This window comes from Chionomys nivalis, chromosome X (genome assembly GCF_950005125.1).
Source record: "Chionomys nivalis chromosome X, mChiNiv1.1, whole genome shotgun sequence".
In the NCBI taxonomy this organism is placed as follows: Eukaryota; Metazoa; Chordata; class Mammalia; order Rodentia; family Cricetidae; genus Chionomys; species Chionomys nivalis.
Genome location: NC_080112.1, coordinates 35,016,009 through 35,034,004, shown reverse-complemented (window position 1 = coordinate 35,034,004; position 17,996 = coordinate 35,016,009). Strand labels below are relative to the sequence as shown.

At 38.6% G+C, this 17,996-nt stretch overlaps 1 protein-coding gene across 10 annotated transcripts in view; it reads right to left on the bottom strand.

Annotated features, from left to right (window-relative positions):
* Positions 1-17,996, bottom strand: part of Kdm6a (lysine demethylase 6A) — a 145,450-nt gene extending 127,454 nt beyond the window's left edge. For all 10 annotated transcript variants that reach the window (XM_057759296.1, XM_057759299.1, XM_057759297.1 and 7 more), the window contains exons 1-2: positions 17,486-17,996; positions 17,210-17,273 (exon numbers count right to left, since the gene is read on the bottom strand). In XM_057759296.1, coding sequence (XP_057615279.1) covers positions 17,210-17,273; positions 17,486-17,646 — 225 coding nt within the window. In that variant the 5' untranslated portion in view covers positions 17,647-17,996. The remainder of the gene's footprint in view (positions 1-17,209; positions 17,274-17,485) is intronic.

Below are 17,996 nucleotides of genomic sequence, written 5' to 3'. Positions count from 1 at the left end.
AAATAGAAATAGAAGAGAGGAACAAAAAACAAATTGCAGATACTGACATTATAAGATGTGCTGGTAAATCTGAAGAGAAAGAGCTGAAGGATGGGGAAGTGATACTCTTACCAGGGAGCCAGGATTTTCTTTTGTGGGTTTGAACTATCCTGGATAAAAAAGAATATCACAAAATGGTCTGAGATGGTAGCTTAAGGATACAATGAAGTTTCAAATTCTACAAAACTCATAGTATAGGCTCAAAAACTAGGGTAACGGGAGCAAACAAGACACAAGTTCTAAGAATACAAGCACATGGATATATGGACTTCTTGGTTGGACATCTTTTCCTCTCAACAGTTTTAATGTGTCATCCCACTGGTTTCTGGCTGCCATGGTGTCTGATAAAATAATCAAGTCTTTTTTTTTTTAATTTTGTATGTGATGAATTGCTATTTTGTTGCTCCTTTAAAAATTCTCTTTTGACAGTTTTATTGTAATTAATGTGCAGCTCTTTGAATTTAATCTAACTGGAGTTCACTGAGCCCTCTGAATGTGAATTACTGTTTAACACCTTATTTTTTATTACGTTGGAAATTTTTCAGCCAGTATTAAACTATCTAAATGTTCTTCACTGTTACAACTCTTTTAAAAAATAAAAAAAATTACATTTACTTATTTGTGCTTGTGTCTGAATATAACTCTCAAAATCCATTTGTTATAATTTAGTCACCAAAGGATGTCTCCAACCAAATTTCTTCCTTCAGATATCAGGAATCCTGAGAGGAGGCTGAAAGAGTCTAAGAGACAAAGGGGACAGAGGACCTCTCTCTAATGAGCAAAGCACATATGAATGCACAGACAGGGCCTGCAAGTCTGCACCAAGTCCTCTGCATATATATTACAGCTTCCAATTTAGTGCTTTTGTGGGACTCCCAAGTGTGTAAATGAGTGGGTCTATGAGCTTTTTTCCTTCTGTTGGGTTACCTTGTCAAACTCTGACGTGATGGTTTTTGTTTTAGCTCATATTTTATTTTGTTAAGTTTTATTGTTACCACTTAGAAGCTTATTCTTTTCTAATGAGCCAGAAAGGAAGTGGATCCAGATGGGATTGGAAGTAGGGAGGAAACTGAGGGGAAACTGTAATCAGAATAAATTTTATGAGAAAAGAATCTACCTTCAATTAAGGGAAAAAATAAAATGCTTGTTTAAAAAAACTAATCACCAACGTAATGGCAAAAGTTGGAGGCTTTAGGAGGTGATAAAGACACATGAGTGCTGAAAATTCATGAGTAGAATTATTAAGATTTTTAACCAGGCATTCCTTTAACCCTAGCACTTGGAAGACAGAGGCAAGGGGAGCCCTGAATTCAAGTCTGTTCAACAGAAGTTCCAAGACAGCCAGGGCTACACAGAGGAATTGTGACTCCAATAATAATAATAATAATAGTAAAATTTTTCTGAAAGAAATTTTAAAAGCAGAAATAAAAATAAAAAATTAAGATTTTCCTATGATTATTTTTTCCTAGCTATGTTGCCCAGGCTTTGGACTCAAAGATTCTCTTACCTCAGCTTCCAGAGCGCTTGAGAATTGACATTTTTTAAGACTTGTGTTCATTAATATGTATGATAAATACTTTTCAGCTAACATTTTCCCTTTGAAAACTCTAAACACCATCAAAGTCAAGGAAAAACTTCCAGTTCAATAAAAAATTAAAAGACTTAAATCCTCCCCAGTTCTAACTTTTATAAGCAAAAAATTCCTGGAAATAACACAAGAAACAGCAACAAACTTTTCTCAAGATCTCAGGACCTCCCCTATTTCCAGGACAGAATATCACTGCAGAAGCTACTACTGATCTAGTACCTTCAACCATTATAGAGTAAAAAGAAATGCAAGCAAAGCCAAAGTCCCAAGAAAAAGACAGCTTAACAAAAAACTGGCTCTCACCCCTCTACTCAAAATTTGATTGGGGCTAAACATGCAACTAACTTATGCACAACCCACCAAAATCAGAAATGAGGTACTTAGATTCTCTTACCACTCAGTATGGGCAAGTGACTTACACACCCACCTCAGCAGAAGCAGTCTTGCTCGTGGTAGCTCCTACCGCAGTAATGTTAGCAAGGTAAAACAAGTCAATGATCTTCAAGGTCATTGATAAGGGTGCTCTAATTTTATCAAGATATTATAGATGGGCTAGTTAAAAAGCTCACCTTCTTTCTACATGTAGCAGAAGCATAGGAAAGTACACTTCCTATGCCCATGACTGGGTTAGTGGCAAGACAGAAAGAGGAGTAAAAGAACAAGGTGCTCCCATTTACCCACTTAGAGAACTTAAGAGTAGGGCACAGTATTTCTCAACCTTCCTAATGATGCAACCTTTCAATACAGTTCCTCATGTTGTGGTGAACCCCAACCATAAAATGATTTTCATTGCCACTTCATAACTAATTTTGCTGTTATGAATCTTAAATATCTGATAATGCGGGATATCTTACATGCAACCCCTGTGAAAGGTACATTCATCCGTGAAAGGTACATTCATCCCCAAATGGGGTCTCGATCCACAGGCTGACAACCACTGACCTAGCGATAGGAGACTTAAAGCTAAGGCAGTCACTTTATTATGTATCACCACCCCACACTCGTAACAGTCCTGGGTGGGCAGGACCCAGCAAGGAGCTGAAGCTGCACCCTAATTCAGTATCAAGAAAATTGAACAAGGTCACCATACTGGCAATGGGACCCAGTAGGAGGCAGAACTTCCACATCCATCACATCCATCCAGCACTGAAACAGAGTAGTAAAGTAGGCCCACAAGAAGTTTAAATTGTTCCCCTGTGCCAATGGCACTCACTGTGAGCTGAGCTCTAACTTTATATTTGGCATCAACAGAGATGAAGAGAACAGAGATAATAGGTTTGTGCTGTATGCTGTAGCATGAGAGCAGTCTTGAGTTAACTCCCTACTTCTTTCTTGCTAGAGCAACACAGCACATCAGAATGTTTTCTTAATGTCTCACTCAAGAGACAAGACCGTATTAAACTGGTTCCCATTCTGCGGACTTACACTTTACCAGGGTAAATGTCAGTAGGACCAATTGAAACTATGATATACACACACAACTCTTTCTCTCTCTCTCTCCCCCCCCTCCCTCCCTCTCCCCACCTCTTGTCCTACATCTCATCAAGGATAGACTACTATTAAAAAAAGCAGACTTCCAAAATCCAAAAAAATATAATATGGAGACAAACAACAAGCAATAGTGCTTATTATCAGTTTTAAATTATTCAATAGATTTAAAAGTCATCAATAAAATGCTTCAAATAAGCAATTAGAACTGTTCTTGAAACAAACAAAAAACTGGAAAAGTCTTGGCAAAGGCAATTAAAAGAACCAAGCAGAAATTATGAAACTAAAAATTAAAATATCAAAGATAAAAACTTTCTGGCTAGGCCTAACATAATCATAGAAATGACAAAAAAGAATCTGTGAGCAGATCAATACAGTCACCAATTTAAAGAAAGAGAAAACAGTGAAAACAAATGAACACAGCCTGGGGACCTATATAACAAAGAAAATAAGCTAAGATATAAAGGATCACACTCAAAAACACCAAGATGTGCTCTTTCTCTCTCTGTATGCATGCATGCGTGTATGTATTTATGTATATCCCACAGGAAGGTAAGAATAGAGTAATGAAAAATACATTGTGCTGGCTAGTTTTATGTCTTTATCTCTCATTCCAGAGGTGTATACTTGCTCTATATTAAATATGCAGTGGAGATTTCCCTTTCAGTATGTGACAAGGGTTATATTATTTCCTTTTGAGTTTTTATTTGTTGTTGTTTTTTCAGACTGCAAATGAGAAATCTGTTGTCCTTCAAATTGGTGTTCCCATATAAATGATGAAACATTTCTGCCTAGTCATTTTCAAGAATCTTTTTGTCTCTGCTTTCCAGAAGTTTAGTTATTGAGATGTTGGTGCTGGTATTTTTAGTATTGTTTTATTTAGTGTTTACTTGCCTTTTCTACATGTGTAATCTGTTTCAATAAATTTGAGAAATTTTCAGCCACTGCTACCATTAAATATTTCTTTAATCTCACATTCTCTCATTTTCCAAAACTCTAAAAATAATCTTAGCTCATTTGTTTTGTTATATGGGTCCCTGAGGCTATTTTCATTTGTTTTTCACTAGTTTTATGTCAATCTTACAGAAGCTTCAGTCATTTAGGAACAGAGATCATTGAGAAAATGTCCCCAGCAGATCAGCCTACAGGCAAGCCAATAGGACAATGTCTTATGTAGTAATTGATGAGGGAGGGACCAGCCCATTTTGGTTGGTGCCATCCCTAGGTAGGCTCTCCTGTGGATGTATAAAACAGCAGAATGAGCAAACGTGAGGAGCCAAAAAGTAAGCAGCACACCTCCATGGCCTCTACATCAGCTCCTGCCTCCAGGTTCTTTCCTAGCTTCCCTCTGTGATGGACTGTTTGTTACCTTGGAATGTAATACAAAATAAAATAAACTCTTTCCTTCCTAAGCTGCTTTATCACAGAAATGGAAACCATAACTAAAACACACATGAAACAATAAAATAGCAGGCTTAAACTCTAAGTATAAATGACCTAGAGATATTAATTAAGAGAGACAGGAAGAGTTAATTTATTTAAGTGTCTAACAACATACACTATGAGCAAAAAATTACTTCCAGTATGACAACACAAGTTGAAAGGAAAAGAAAAATGAAAAAAATATATAGCAGAGAGTGTAGCACAGTGGCAGAGTGCTTGCCTAACATATGCAAAGCCCTGAGTTCTACTTTCAATACACAAAAAGGGGGAAAAAAATACTATGTAAACATTAAATACTTTAAAAGGCAAAAGTGTCTATGGTAAGAGAAAGTACACAACAGAGCAGGGAAAATCACCAAAAAAACAAAGGGAGACATTAAATACTGACAAAAGTATTAACATACCAAAAGACATGGGTATAAATGCAATGACAGAACCTCAAAGTACAGGAAGCAAACACAAATCCATAACTGCCGATAAAGACAGGCAAAATCACACACTAAACAATTCACAGAAATACTGGATAGCAAACTGGCAAGGACAGAGAAGAACTAAACACAATCAACCAACATCATCTATCATGTTGGTTTACACAGTAAGAGTAAAATACATATTCAAGCACCCAGAAATATTCATAAACAGAAAACAAAATACGTACCAAGTCATAAAACAAAAGACAACATAAAAAAAAATAGACACAGTAAAATCTCTTAACTACAATGGAAATGAGCTAAAAAAAAAAAGTAATAAAGTTAAGAAAAAATCTCCAAATATTTATAACCTCAACAAGTTGTTAATACTCCAAAGCTAAGAGATTTGAAATGTCAGGAGGAATTTAAAAAAAAAAAATCATAAAACTGACGAAAACAGTAATGATAAAAGATAATGTGCTAACACTATATCATCTAACAAAATAATCTAAATTCCTCGCTAAGAATGGTATTATTTATAAAGTAATAAAAAATCATTTGAAAAAAAATAAAATAAAAGAAACTAGAAATAAGCCAGGAGTGTATGTCTTAATCTCAGCCAGCCTAGGCCAACCAACTACCTGCCTCATTAAATAAATAAAAAGAAAAGCAAGAAAAAAAATTGAGAGATAAAAGACCCAGAAATGTCTTTTCGTGTCACAAATAAAACTTGGGATCATTACACATATCAAATAGCCATTGAAAGCTCAATAAAAAAAAAAAGAGCAGAAAGAATTCTATGTTCCTATATAACAAACCCAGTAATTTAGAAAAAGTAAACCAATTCCCCCAAAAGTACAAATTACCAAAATTCAGCAAACATGGCAAAGTCTGAGAAGCATTAATGGTGAATTCCTAATTAGAGCTTCAAAAAGAGAAGCTTACCCATTTCACCAATTTTTATTCAGAAATAAAAACATTTCCCAACTCCTTTTCTGAAGGCAAGCATACAGTAAATGATAGCAAAGCTAGACAAATGCTATCTATACACCAAACTGCAAACCAAAATGAACTCAAATACAGAAATTCAGCCTCCTCATGATCACAGACACAAAATTCAACAACAACAACAAAAAAAATTAGCAAATGTAACTCAACAAGGTACAAATGAAGTATATACATGAAGAGCAACTAAATTTTAGTCTGGGCATGTAAAGCTGGTTTAACATTTATCACACACCAACAGACTAAAGAAAAAATGGCAAAAATTACATCAAATGACCCACTTGGGGGGAAAAAAAGGCATTTGACAAAATCCAACTTTCATGAGAAAAACTCCTAAACAGTTAAAAAGCAGCTAGGTAAAGGAGAATGGATACAGGAACATTCTCAACTGTATAAATTGTATCTTCTGAAAAATCTAGCATGAGCTGATTTTTTTTTAAATACAGGCTCAGGAGGTAAAGGCTTCTGTCACCAAGTCTGACAACCTGAGTTGGATCCCCAGGATCCACATCATAGAAAGGAGAGAATCAACTCCCACAAGCCATGCACTGATCTGCATACATGTGCCGGGGATACAGCCCTGCCGCACATATTACAACAGTCTGGCTCCTGCGGGAGACAGAGCTTTTAAATGGAGCATTTGGAATAAAGTGCTACGGCTTGCTTGATGGCAATGTGGACTGCTGTGTGCCTGGAACTGTCTGTGGCTCAGGGGCACCAAATGGCTCTGAGGCAGGAGCGGGTCAGCTTCGCCATGCTGAACTGTGCTGGTCTCAGGCAGGAACTACCGTAATTACCATAATAATAGCACAGTTAAGGTTTAGACTGGGCAGGACACAGCCGGTACTGTATTACTTGTACATGGTGCAACTTAAGTTTTTAAGTGCTTAACATTTTAAGAAATGCTCCTGGATAGTAAAAAAATTACAGATTCACAATAAAACAGACTCAGAAATAAAAGACCAGTGTTGGATGAATGTATGTAGGCTTGAGAGAGAGAAGAAAAAGAATATAGAGAATAAAGTTAATGGTTTAGAAAATAAAGGGTAAAGTCTTTAAAGAGACAGAGTACAGATAGTTATAGATTAAGAGAAATAAAGAAAAATAAGCCACATAAAAATGGAAAATTCACAGAGAGTCTGGATTCTTTGTATTATTGTGTTTTCTTTAAAATTTTTTATGTGAAGGAGCTAAGTACAGAGAGACATTTCATTATATGGGCTGCCAAGCTGAACCAGAATGGATTTCATAAGGGTATTATGACTTCAGAATTTGGGTCTAAGTATATGATGCTTTGGAAAGGAGTTTCTTCTTTTGTTTTCACAGAGGATGAGACCCTGTGGATTGTTTCTATCCCAATATGGTATGATAGACCATGCCCTCCTGAAAGGTTGCTGTGAACACCTTCAGAAAATTACTTCACTCAACTGCCAGCTGAGATGAACCTAGCACACAGGTTATCCCATAAAAGACCTAGATAACAGTGCCCTCATTCAGCAGGAAGCAGTCTGGAGAGAGATAACTACGTCCATATTCACAAATATTGTTTATAAATGTTCTTTTACATTTAAAGGGGGATATGATATAGATACGAATAATTTGCATTTGTATGAATTTTAAGTTCAATTTTGTTATATGTATATGTATTTCTGCTCTTGATTAAGGTATTGTGATTGTGTAGTTCATTTAAAAATGTAATGTATAATTAGGAAATATAGGTTGCTAATGGATAATCATCGATAATAGTAAAGCTTGTAGTCATGTTAGATTTTCTAGATGTGCATAGATATATTTCAGTTAGATAGGCATTCATATCTTTCAAAGGCTACAGAACATGGCATTTAAATGTTTTAATAACTTAGGACTGTTCATGATAGTGAGATACGTCTGCTCCTGGCAGCACCAATCTACTTCAAAAAGAAGATGGGCATCGAAGAGGCTTCTTATGGAGTTGGTTAGCCATTTGGGCAAGAAAATGCTCTTGCCTGGACTGATGCATAAACTGGACACAGAGAACCCACAGAGAGAGGACTGCTGAACTTGCCTAAAGGTGAGATGGTCTTTCTGGGTTCCTGACTCATGAAAGAGTCTGTGAGACATTCTGCAGGACACAAAAGAAAGTGACTGAACTGTCTTTGAAATTTCCTGCTTCAGGGAAAAGTCTGCTGGATACTATGGGCCTGAAGGCCGAAGATGGATGCCCCAACGGTACAAACGAGACTTTGGGTGATTGCCCAGGTAGTCAGTTGTCTCTGTCATTTCTAGAGTTTGGGATTTCTTGTTTGCTTAGGTAATATTATATCCTTCTGGAGTCTTTGATGGAGTTGAAGAATGGTTAGTTATAGTTATAGTTTTCCTTAGTTATGATAAAAGATAAAATAGATATAAATATTGTAACTGTAATTCTTACTTGATAACTGTTTTGTTATATGTAATTTTACTATGTTAAAATGAAAGCCTTCCTTTTTGTTTAAACAGAAAAAGGGGAAATGATGGAGGAGGGTCATCTTTCTATCTGTTGTTTCATTGGTTAATTAATAAAGAAAACTGCCTTGGCCTTTGATAGGACAGAAACTTAGGTAGGCAGAGAAAACAGAACAGAATGCTGGGAGAAAGAAGTCGAGTCAGGCAGTCGCCATGATCCTCCCACTCCAGACTGAGGCAGGTTAAGATCTTTCCTGATAAGCCAGCTCGTGATGCTACACAGAAGATTAGAAATGGCTTAGATCAATATGTAAGAGCTAGCCAATAAGAGGTTAAAACTAATGGGCCAAGCAGTATTTAAAAGAATACAGTTTCTGTGTAGTCATTTTGGGTAAAGCTAGCCGGGTGGCGAGATGCAGCCCGCCACCGTTCCAGACAACAGAGAAATCCTTTCTCAAGGGTACAAAGTAACAGAGGACAACACCCTTTATCTTCTAGCTTCTGCATGTACATACACAAGCACATATACCCATACAAGCAAATCTGAGCACACATATACCACACACACAAACACACACACATACACACACGTAAAACTCTGAATAATAAAAAGCATTTTTTTAAGAAAAAAAAAAAAAAAAAAAAAAAAGGTCTTCAGGACCTATAAAAAATTTAAAGATCAGCCAGGTAGTGGTGGCAGACGCCTTTAATCCCAGCACTAGGGAGACAGAGACAGGCCTGTTTCTGTGAGTTCAAGGCCAGCCTGGTCTACAGAGCCAGTTCCAGGACAGGCTCCAAAGTTACAGAGAAAGCCTGTCGCAAAAAACAAAAACAAAAAAAATTAAAGATCCATGGAATAGAGTCAATAAGATACCTCAGCAGGTAAAGGCACTTTCCAGTAAACCAAAGTTCTAGTCCCAGAACCCACAAGGTGGAAGGAAAGAACCAATTCCCATCAGTTGTCCTCTGACCTCCACATTATGCCGTGTACAAGCACACTGCACACACACCATAAATATGCAAATGAGTAAATTTTTCAATAGAATATGTCTAGAAAATTGGTATCTCTTTTTATTATGTTGTTTTGTTTTGTTTGAGACAGGGTTTCTCTGTGTAGCTCTGGCTGTCCTGGAACTCACTCTGTAGAGCAGGCTGGACTACCTAGACCTCAGATCTGCCTGCCCCTGCCTCCTGAGTGCTGGGATTAAAGGCATGTGCTACCACTGCCCAGCTGAAAATTGGTAACTCTTGCTCTGTTAAAAAAAAAAAAAAAAAAAAAAACCATGCAAAGCAACTGGGTAGATCCAAACCAAGGAATGGTGCAGAGGCTACACCACACAACAGATTTCACACAAGAGATTTATTGGGGGAGGGGGGAGTGAAAGGCAAGGACATGAGAGGGGAGAGAGAGAGAGAATAAGAGAGAGAGAATAAGAGAGAGAGAATAAGAGAGAGAGAATAAGAGAGAGAGAATAAGAGAGCAGTCTGTGATGGAGAGAACCTTTTGACCACTGGCGACGACATAGCTGCTGGAGCTGAGTTACAGCTGCTGCAGTTAAGCCACTCAAGGCAGGCTGGGAGTATCTGATTTCTAATACTTCTAGAAGTCAAAATACAAAAAACCCTCAGGCTGAGGGCACTGGCCCAGACAGAGATAGAATGCTTGCCCAGTATACACCAGTGTCTAACATTTTATCGCCAGCATTACCAAAAGACACTTAAACAGCTCAAAGACAAACAGTAAAAAGAAAACCAAAGAAAAAAAAAAAAAACAGGGAAAATACACAAATTTCACCAAAAAAAGATACATGCTATACATATTTAACATGTTCAAAAATCACAGCTTTATTTATTTTTTTTTTTTTACAGCTTTATTTTTCTATTGAGTCCCAAATTGGTCAAATACCCTCATCTTGTTGGTTGCTAAACTATTTTAATTACAAGAGGAATTAAATAAATAAAAAACAACATGATAGATGTTGCCAGGTGTGGTAGCACTCAACTGTAATACCAGCAAAAGTGGCTGGGGCAAGATTACCACATGATCTCAAAACAGCCTGTACATAGTAAAACCTTATGAGAAAGGGGGATAGGAGGTGACTGGGGCACAACACTGGAGAGAAGGCTCAGCAGTGTGTTAAGTCTTCCGGAGAATCTGAGCTTGGTTTCCAGTACCCACATGGTAGCTCACAACCATCTGTAACTCAAGTTCCAAAGGATACAATACCCCCTTTCTAACCTCTGAGGGCACTGCATGCAAATAGTACACAGAAATAGACACAAACACCCATACACATAAAATAAAAATAAATATATTTTAAAACATATGAAACTACCAGCAACTGTACTGAGAGGCAAAAGAAGGCAGATCTCGGTGTTTTGAGGCCAGCCTAATCTACACAGTGGGTGTCAGGACAGCAAGAGCTGTTACGCAGAGAAACCCTGTCAAAGAAAAAAAACCGGGGGGGAAGGGGGAGTCTAAAGAAATGAACCTCAAAAAACGGCTTAGTGGTTAAGAGAGTTATCATATGGCTCTTGCAGAGGAACCAGGTTCAATTTCCAACTCCCACATCAGACAATTCACAACTACTGTTAACTCCAGCTCCAGCAGATCCTACACCCTCTTGTGGTCTTCAGGGACACTGAATTCATGTACACAAATCTATACACAAACACGTATGCACATAATTAATTAAAAAATAAAAAGAAGGGACTCTAGAGACAGGCATTGAGAGTATTTGTTGCTCTTGAAGAGGACCCAGTACCCACCTGGCAACTCAAAGCCATTTGTTAACTCCAATTCCAGAGGATTCAATGTCTCTTCTGATCTCCAATAGGCACAAACATGGTGCACATACATACTCATACACGTAAAATAAAAAATTTAAACCTAAAAAATAACTTTTTTAAATTTTTTTTTCAAAGTGAGAAGGGCTGGAGAGTTGGTTCAGTGGTTAAGAGGACATGTTACTACTCTTGCAGAAGACCCAAGTTCAATTATCAGCCATCTGTAACTCCAGCCCCAGGGGATCCAATGCCCTCTTCTGACCTCTGAATATACCAGGAATACACATGGTGCACATACATACATACATACATACATACATACATGCAGGGAAAATACTTGTACATAAAATAAATCTAAAAAAAAAAATTACATGAGAGAAAGGAACTCTATAAAGTAAAAAGTTCAAAATCCATCTCCCTAGCTGTGTTCCGCTCTCCATAATAGTGATTACTTAACTACTTTGTGATTACCCCTCCAAAACTGAAAGATCTTTATCTTTTAAGCTGGCAGACAAACACATTGAAGAACCCATAGAGGGCTGGAGATGGCTCAGAGGTTAAGAGCACTAGCTGTTCATTCCCAGTACCTACAGGGTGCCTCACAATCATCTGTAATGAAATCTGGTGCCCTCTTCTGGCGTGCAGGTATACATGCATACAGAACACTGCATACATAAATCTTAAAAAAAAAATAGGAAAGTATATATTAGTATTACAAAGAAAGATCATGAGGTATATAACACATAGATCATCCTTTGAAGAGCTGAAAAAGCCAAAATCTGATTTTTAGATTATTTTTGTAAACAAAATTAAAAAGCAACTTGTTACTATCTAATTGAGAATTAGTAAGGATCTCCAAAGAAAAAATTCCCATAGTTTTTAGAAGTTTTGTAATCTGTTAAACTGACCTTTCTTACAAATGTTCAGAGTACTGGACACTGTGCTTTCTGCCGCTAATATTCATGGGCTAGTAATCCTTATACTAATCCCACCCCACTCAAGGAGTTTCAAGTTTAACATAATGATATCCACATTACCTTCATATTTCCTACACTGAGCACTTGAACTTGGTGTGCATTCAAATATTTCTGTCATAACTTACAAACCAATATAGAAAGCATATGCAATTATATATCAAGTTTCAGTATGAATACATGACTATCTATCATGCTTTCATTAAATAAACTCCATTAATTAAATAGTCTGCAAATAACTACATGAAAGCCCTAAATAGCCCAACCATCATTTCAATTCTTGGACAAGTGGTAGGTAGTGTTTTTTTAAAAAAAAAAAAAAAACATAAATTAGTTCTCTGGATACCACATTTCAAAAATACTAATAATGTAGTGCTATCAGTCATTAACATCAACTTCAAAGAAATCAAAACATCACTGAGTTTCAAAGCAAAAATGAACAAAAAATCCCTTTCAAATATGCAGAACATTGGTAATATATATGCAAAACTAAATGTTACATGATCTAAATCAGAAAAAGAGTGCAGCCTGCTAAGCAATAAACCTTAAGTTTAAGTATGTTTTTGTTACTCAAGTAACAAAAATTTACCTTTGAAGCAGTTTTAACAACCTATATTATGTAAAAGGGAGTCAAATGTTGTCTTTTGTATCTGAGTCTACAGAAAATCTATTCAATGAAAAAACAGAAATTTAAAATTACCAGTTTAGAGCCAAGCATTCTTATGGCTCACTCTTATAAATCCCAGTAGTAAGGAGGCTGATGCAGGAGTGGCCACCTGGGGCTAGAGTTAAGACCCTGTCTCAAAAAAAGAAACAAGAGTCTACATATGTACTGCTGCAACTCTATTCTGTGACAGACATGTGAACATGTTCTGTAATCTCTTACTATAATTTTGTTTCAGGGAACACAGCAAAAAATCTTAGCAAATATGTAGTAATTGCATAAAGCTTTGTCCAAGCAATTTTGACTACAAGTGTTTAGAAGATAATTTTCCAAACTAGAAAACAAGTTTAAAAATCAATCAAATTAAAAATCTAATTTTCAGTCACAAGGCATACTTATTTATTTTGTGGGGGGGGGGCAGAATGAATCAGTTCTCTCTCCCTCCTCATTGTAGTTCAAAGGGATCAAACTTAAATCCTCAGGCTTGGCAACAAGTGCCTTTTCCTGATGAGTCATCTTGCCAGCCCTCACAATACTATTTCTATAACTACTTTTTCCAACCAAAACACTAAAGTTCTTTAGCACTGAAAATGAATATCTTCTTTAAGTCCTTACAAAAATAAAGTACACATTTGTTTTCACACATCACCAATAATCCAATATTATAAGATACCTCTAAAACTTACCTAATAATTTCCTCACATATGCAAAACCAAGCTTAGGAAAATATATGCTTCAGTAAATCTTAAAAGTTATTTTCATTACCCACCCCAAAAATAAAAATGTCAAGTATTTTCTTAATATCACTTTAAGAATACATTTTTAATTTTTCAAATGATGAACAATTTGTAATTGCTAAGTATTCTATAAAATCTTTCTATTAAACGAGCTATCAAAAAGAAATCCAACCAGAAAACTTAAGACAAACTTTAACAATAAGATTGTTTGAAATAAACAACTATAGGGCCTGGGACATGGCTCAGTCAATAATCACTTACTTACTGCCAAGTCTGACCACCTGGGTTCAATCACGGTGACATAGGAAAGACTAGAACAAGGATTCCTGACTTTCCACTGGTGCTTGCTAGTGTGCCTGCTCTAGCCTGCATTCAATGCTCTCTCTCTCTCCCTGTCTCTCCCTCCTTGTCTCTCCTGCACACACAAACACATACACATGGTTAAGAGCACTGATTGCTCTTATAGAGGATCCAGTTTCAATTCCAAGGACCCACATAGTGATTCACAACTGCCAGTTCTAAGAGATCAGAAGCTTTCTGGCCTCACCAGTCACACCACTCAAGTGGTACACAGATGTACATGCAGGCAAAACACCCACAGACATATATAAGTAACAATAATGAATAATTAAGTTATCCGAAAATTAAGGTTCAGCATTAAAGAGAAAATTTAAAGATCATGCTATATTACAAGAATTTTAAAGCGGGCTCTAGTTCCTTACAGCCTTATTTAAGGTATTACTACAAAAATACCTTATTAATTTTTTTAAATACAAAACACCATACTATATATAAAAGACAATCCTGCAAAGAAAACTTCAATGACTCTTGCATAATGAAATCTTACAAAAGAATGCAGAGTCCAGGAAAAATCACCTGAAATGTAGCAGCCTCACACAGGAAAAAGTAATAAATTTGCAAACAAATAAAAAATACTTATGTAATGGTTTTAGTTTTTCAAAACGTTTTAGACTTCTGTTCATAAATGTGCACTTTAAAACTTTAAGGATGCAATAAAAACACAAGGGAAATTTTTTTTTTCAAGACAAGTAGGAATGACTAAATTTCCACAAGAAATTTAGTGAAATACATTTTGGAACAGACGAAATTTTTCTGGGAATAATGCAACAAAATTCGTAGCTAAAAAAGGAATTATGGTAATTATTTAATTTATTATGTGTCCGGTTAAACTGCCTGAACACACCCAACACACACAGTAGAGAAAAGTCATTTTTTTGAAGAGTTACATAGGAAATAATTCTAAAACCAACATAACATTCCACTCCCCAAACTTCACATCCAAAAATACAGATTCTCAAGAAACTTAAAGGATGGCTAAAACTAAATAACTCAATACTCCTTTCTATGCAGAATCCAATTCAAACAGAAGAAAAAAGTTACATTTTGTGAAGCATAAATTTATATTATACATTTTACGGATATGTTCAAGCTAATAAGGACACAACTAAGATCTATCCAAGCGTTCAAAATACGTAATATAGAATGTTTTAGCATGAAGGCTGTTGGGTCCTGATCTAAGTAGCTAGAACCCTAAGGAGCACTTAGCCCAAACCAGTGAAGATTTTTTTAGCTCAAACTACCCGACACGTATTAAGTCATAATTCTTCCCCAAAATAAAATGAAGGTTCACAAATTTTTCATGTTTAAGATGTTACTGTATTCCAATACCAAAAAAAATGAATAATGCACATTTAGAAAATTTTGAAAATGCTCAATTTTTAAAATGTTAACTGTAGGTTTCACTCACTAGTACAATACAATATCCAATGTTAGGTACCACCTGCTGTGATTCTGATTACAAGCCTTCTAAGATATGAAATTATGAACTAGCACTTTACACGTGTACATAAAACAGATTCCACTTATTTCTTCATCACCATAACCAAAAGCAATAAATTTAGTCAAACTTTCAAAGTGAATTCTTCCTCCTAGCAACTTTCCTAATGCAATGTAGAATAGCAATGCTCAATCCAAAATAAAATGGGCCTTCAATCTGAACACTTAATTAACTTTGGAATGACAACTTCACAGAAATCTAGTCTTTGTACATAAAAGACTTTCAGATAGGTTGGGGTAATCTTAAAAGCCGAAGACCAACAACTACTGATGCTTATATCATTCAAAAACTAGTCTGTACATTTTGTCCAGCAACAATTTTAATGGAGCGAATTAATACCCATATTGTCAAAGTTTAATTCAAATGCTCTTACCACTCAAAGAAACTGGACTTACTGAAAAGGATTATGTGTGTTCTGTTTTCTGATCACTGCCTACACTCAAAACTTCTTACATTTAGATACCTGTGACCAGAGATAAAAAAGCAACTAATGTCGCAAAACCAAAATACAGGCCAAAAAAAAAAAAAGGATAATCATTAAAATAATCAACTTTTTAAAATGGTGCTAGGCTTTAGTCTTCTTTCTTAAACTTCTCACTTGCAACAATAGAGCTAAGTGTCAAACGCAAACCTAGACTACAGCCAAAGAAGAAAATGTCTAACGAATGCAACAGCTTGCATACACACTCCAAGTTTCAGGGTCCAAATGAACAACAAAGCCTCCCAATACCATTCCAAGCACACTTCGGTCAGGAACTATAAACTGCAGCCGACGGAACAGACTCCAGCCTTTGTTCAATAGCTTGCTTCCGATGGGTAACCAAATGTGCTACAGGTTGATCAGCATTACCAGGCTGGCGCATGCTGTTTCCAAGCTAGAGAAGGGTACAAAAAAATCTACATGCAAATAATCTACGACAATTTTTTTTTAACCACTGAGCTATACACTCCAAGGGGGAGGCCTGTTCTTCGATACTATTTATTTCCATGTTTACCTCTCCTCCCTCCCCAAACCCCCCCCTCCTTTCACTTTCTCCTCCCACCCTGTCCCGCCATCTTGGGCCGATAGAAGCAGCCATTACTTAACTAAATGACGGTACCAACAACTTTCCACACAAATAAACAGAGACTACACCCCGAATCCTCGCCAACCGCCCCTGGCAGACTCACAGGAAACGAAGGTCCAGAAAACGCACTCACATATAACTATGGTAGATCTATAGCAGAGAGACCCAAAAAGTAAACAAGTCACCTAACTTCAGGTAAAGCACACAGCAAACGAAATACATGTCACCAACCCAAGCAAAGTCGTCACCGACCTAAAGTACGGATAACTTCCCCCTGCAGGCGGCAGAGACAAGAAGCCGTCCCAAAACGTTCGGTTAACAGCAGACATCACCAACAGCCTGACTAAAGGAACCCTAAAAACCAGGGGAGGTAACTAATGGGGGATCCAAGGCAATCTTCCCCGTTCGGGATCTCAGGACCCTGCAGAGGCACCCCGGGGATCATCGGCCTAGCACCCCGGGGCGCTAAACATCGGAAGCAATTTGGTCGCCGCACATGAGCTCGGCCCATAATGCGCGGCTGCCTCTGTTGCTCTGGTTCCGAGAGAAGTGATCTCTCAAGAGAGCAAGCGAGGCACCAGGGGGTGCGGGGAGCGCGGGGGCAGGAATTAGTGGTCCGCAATCCCCTCGGCCACAATGAGTGGTGGCCCCGAATGCGGGGCCCCGGGCGAGCGCGCCTCTGGCCCGAGGGACTGTGTCCGCGCTCCAGCCCGCAGCTGCCTTACCTTGCCCAGGAGGGCCTTCATCCTGGCGCCATCTTCATGAAACCTCACGAACCCGAAGAGGCGGCTGCCGAAAAAGACACACGCGGCTCGTTAGTGCTGCCGCAACGCCGCCGAGCGGTCCCTGCCGGAGCCCGAGGCCCCGGCGTCGGCGCGGCGCCCTGAGCGCCCAGCCGAGGTGCCCGCCCCACCGCCACCACACGCGAGCCACGCTCCAACCTCGGCGGGAGCGGCGCCTGCCTGTCCCGAGCCGCCCCGGCCGCTGCCCGCGCCCCGTACCTGTCCAGTCCGCCGAGCGCCTCCCTTTCGTCGCCTGTCAGGCTGGGGGACGCCTCTTCGCTCTCGCCGCTCGCTTTTCCCGCCGCCATTTTCTTTTCCTCATCACCGAAAGCGGCGGCGGCGGCAGCGGCGGTAGCGAGCGACACTCCGCAGGATTTCATGGAAACGCAGCGAATTCCCAACTCCAACGCCGACAGCCCCCCTCCCCTGGCCGGGGCCCGCAACGACGCCCCCAATCTCCGCACGGGACCGGCACACCAAGTTTATCTCTGCCTCCTCCGCCGCGAAAGGTGGCGGCGGCGAAAAATCCCAACGCGGTAGAGGCGAAGGCAGCTGCAGCAGGGGCTGTGGAGCCACTGGGTCGGTAGCGGCGACGGCTCGGCTGTAGGGTCACATCGCGGGGGCGGGAAGGGGACAGCCACAGGCGGGGACGACGGGAATGACCGGAGCGCGCGGGGACCGGGAGCTCTGGGGGGATTCGTAGGAGACACAAACTTCCCCGACACCAGCA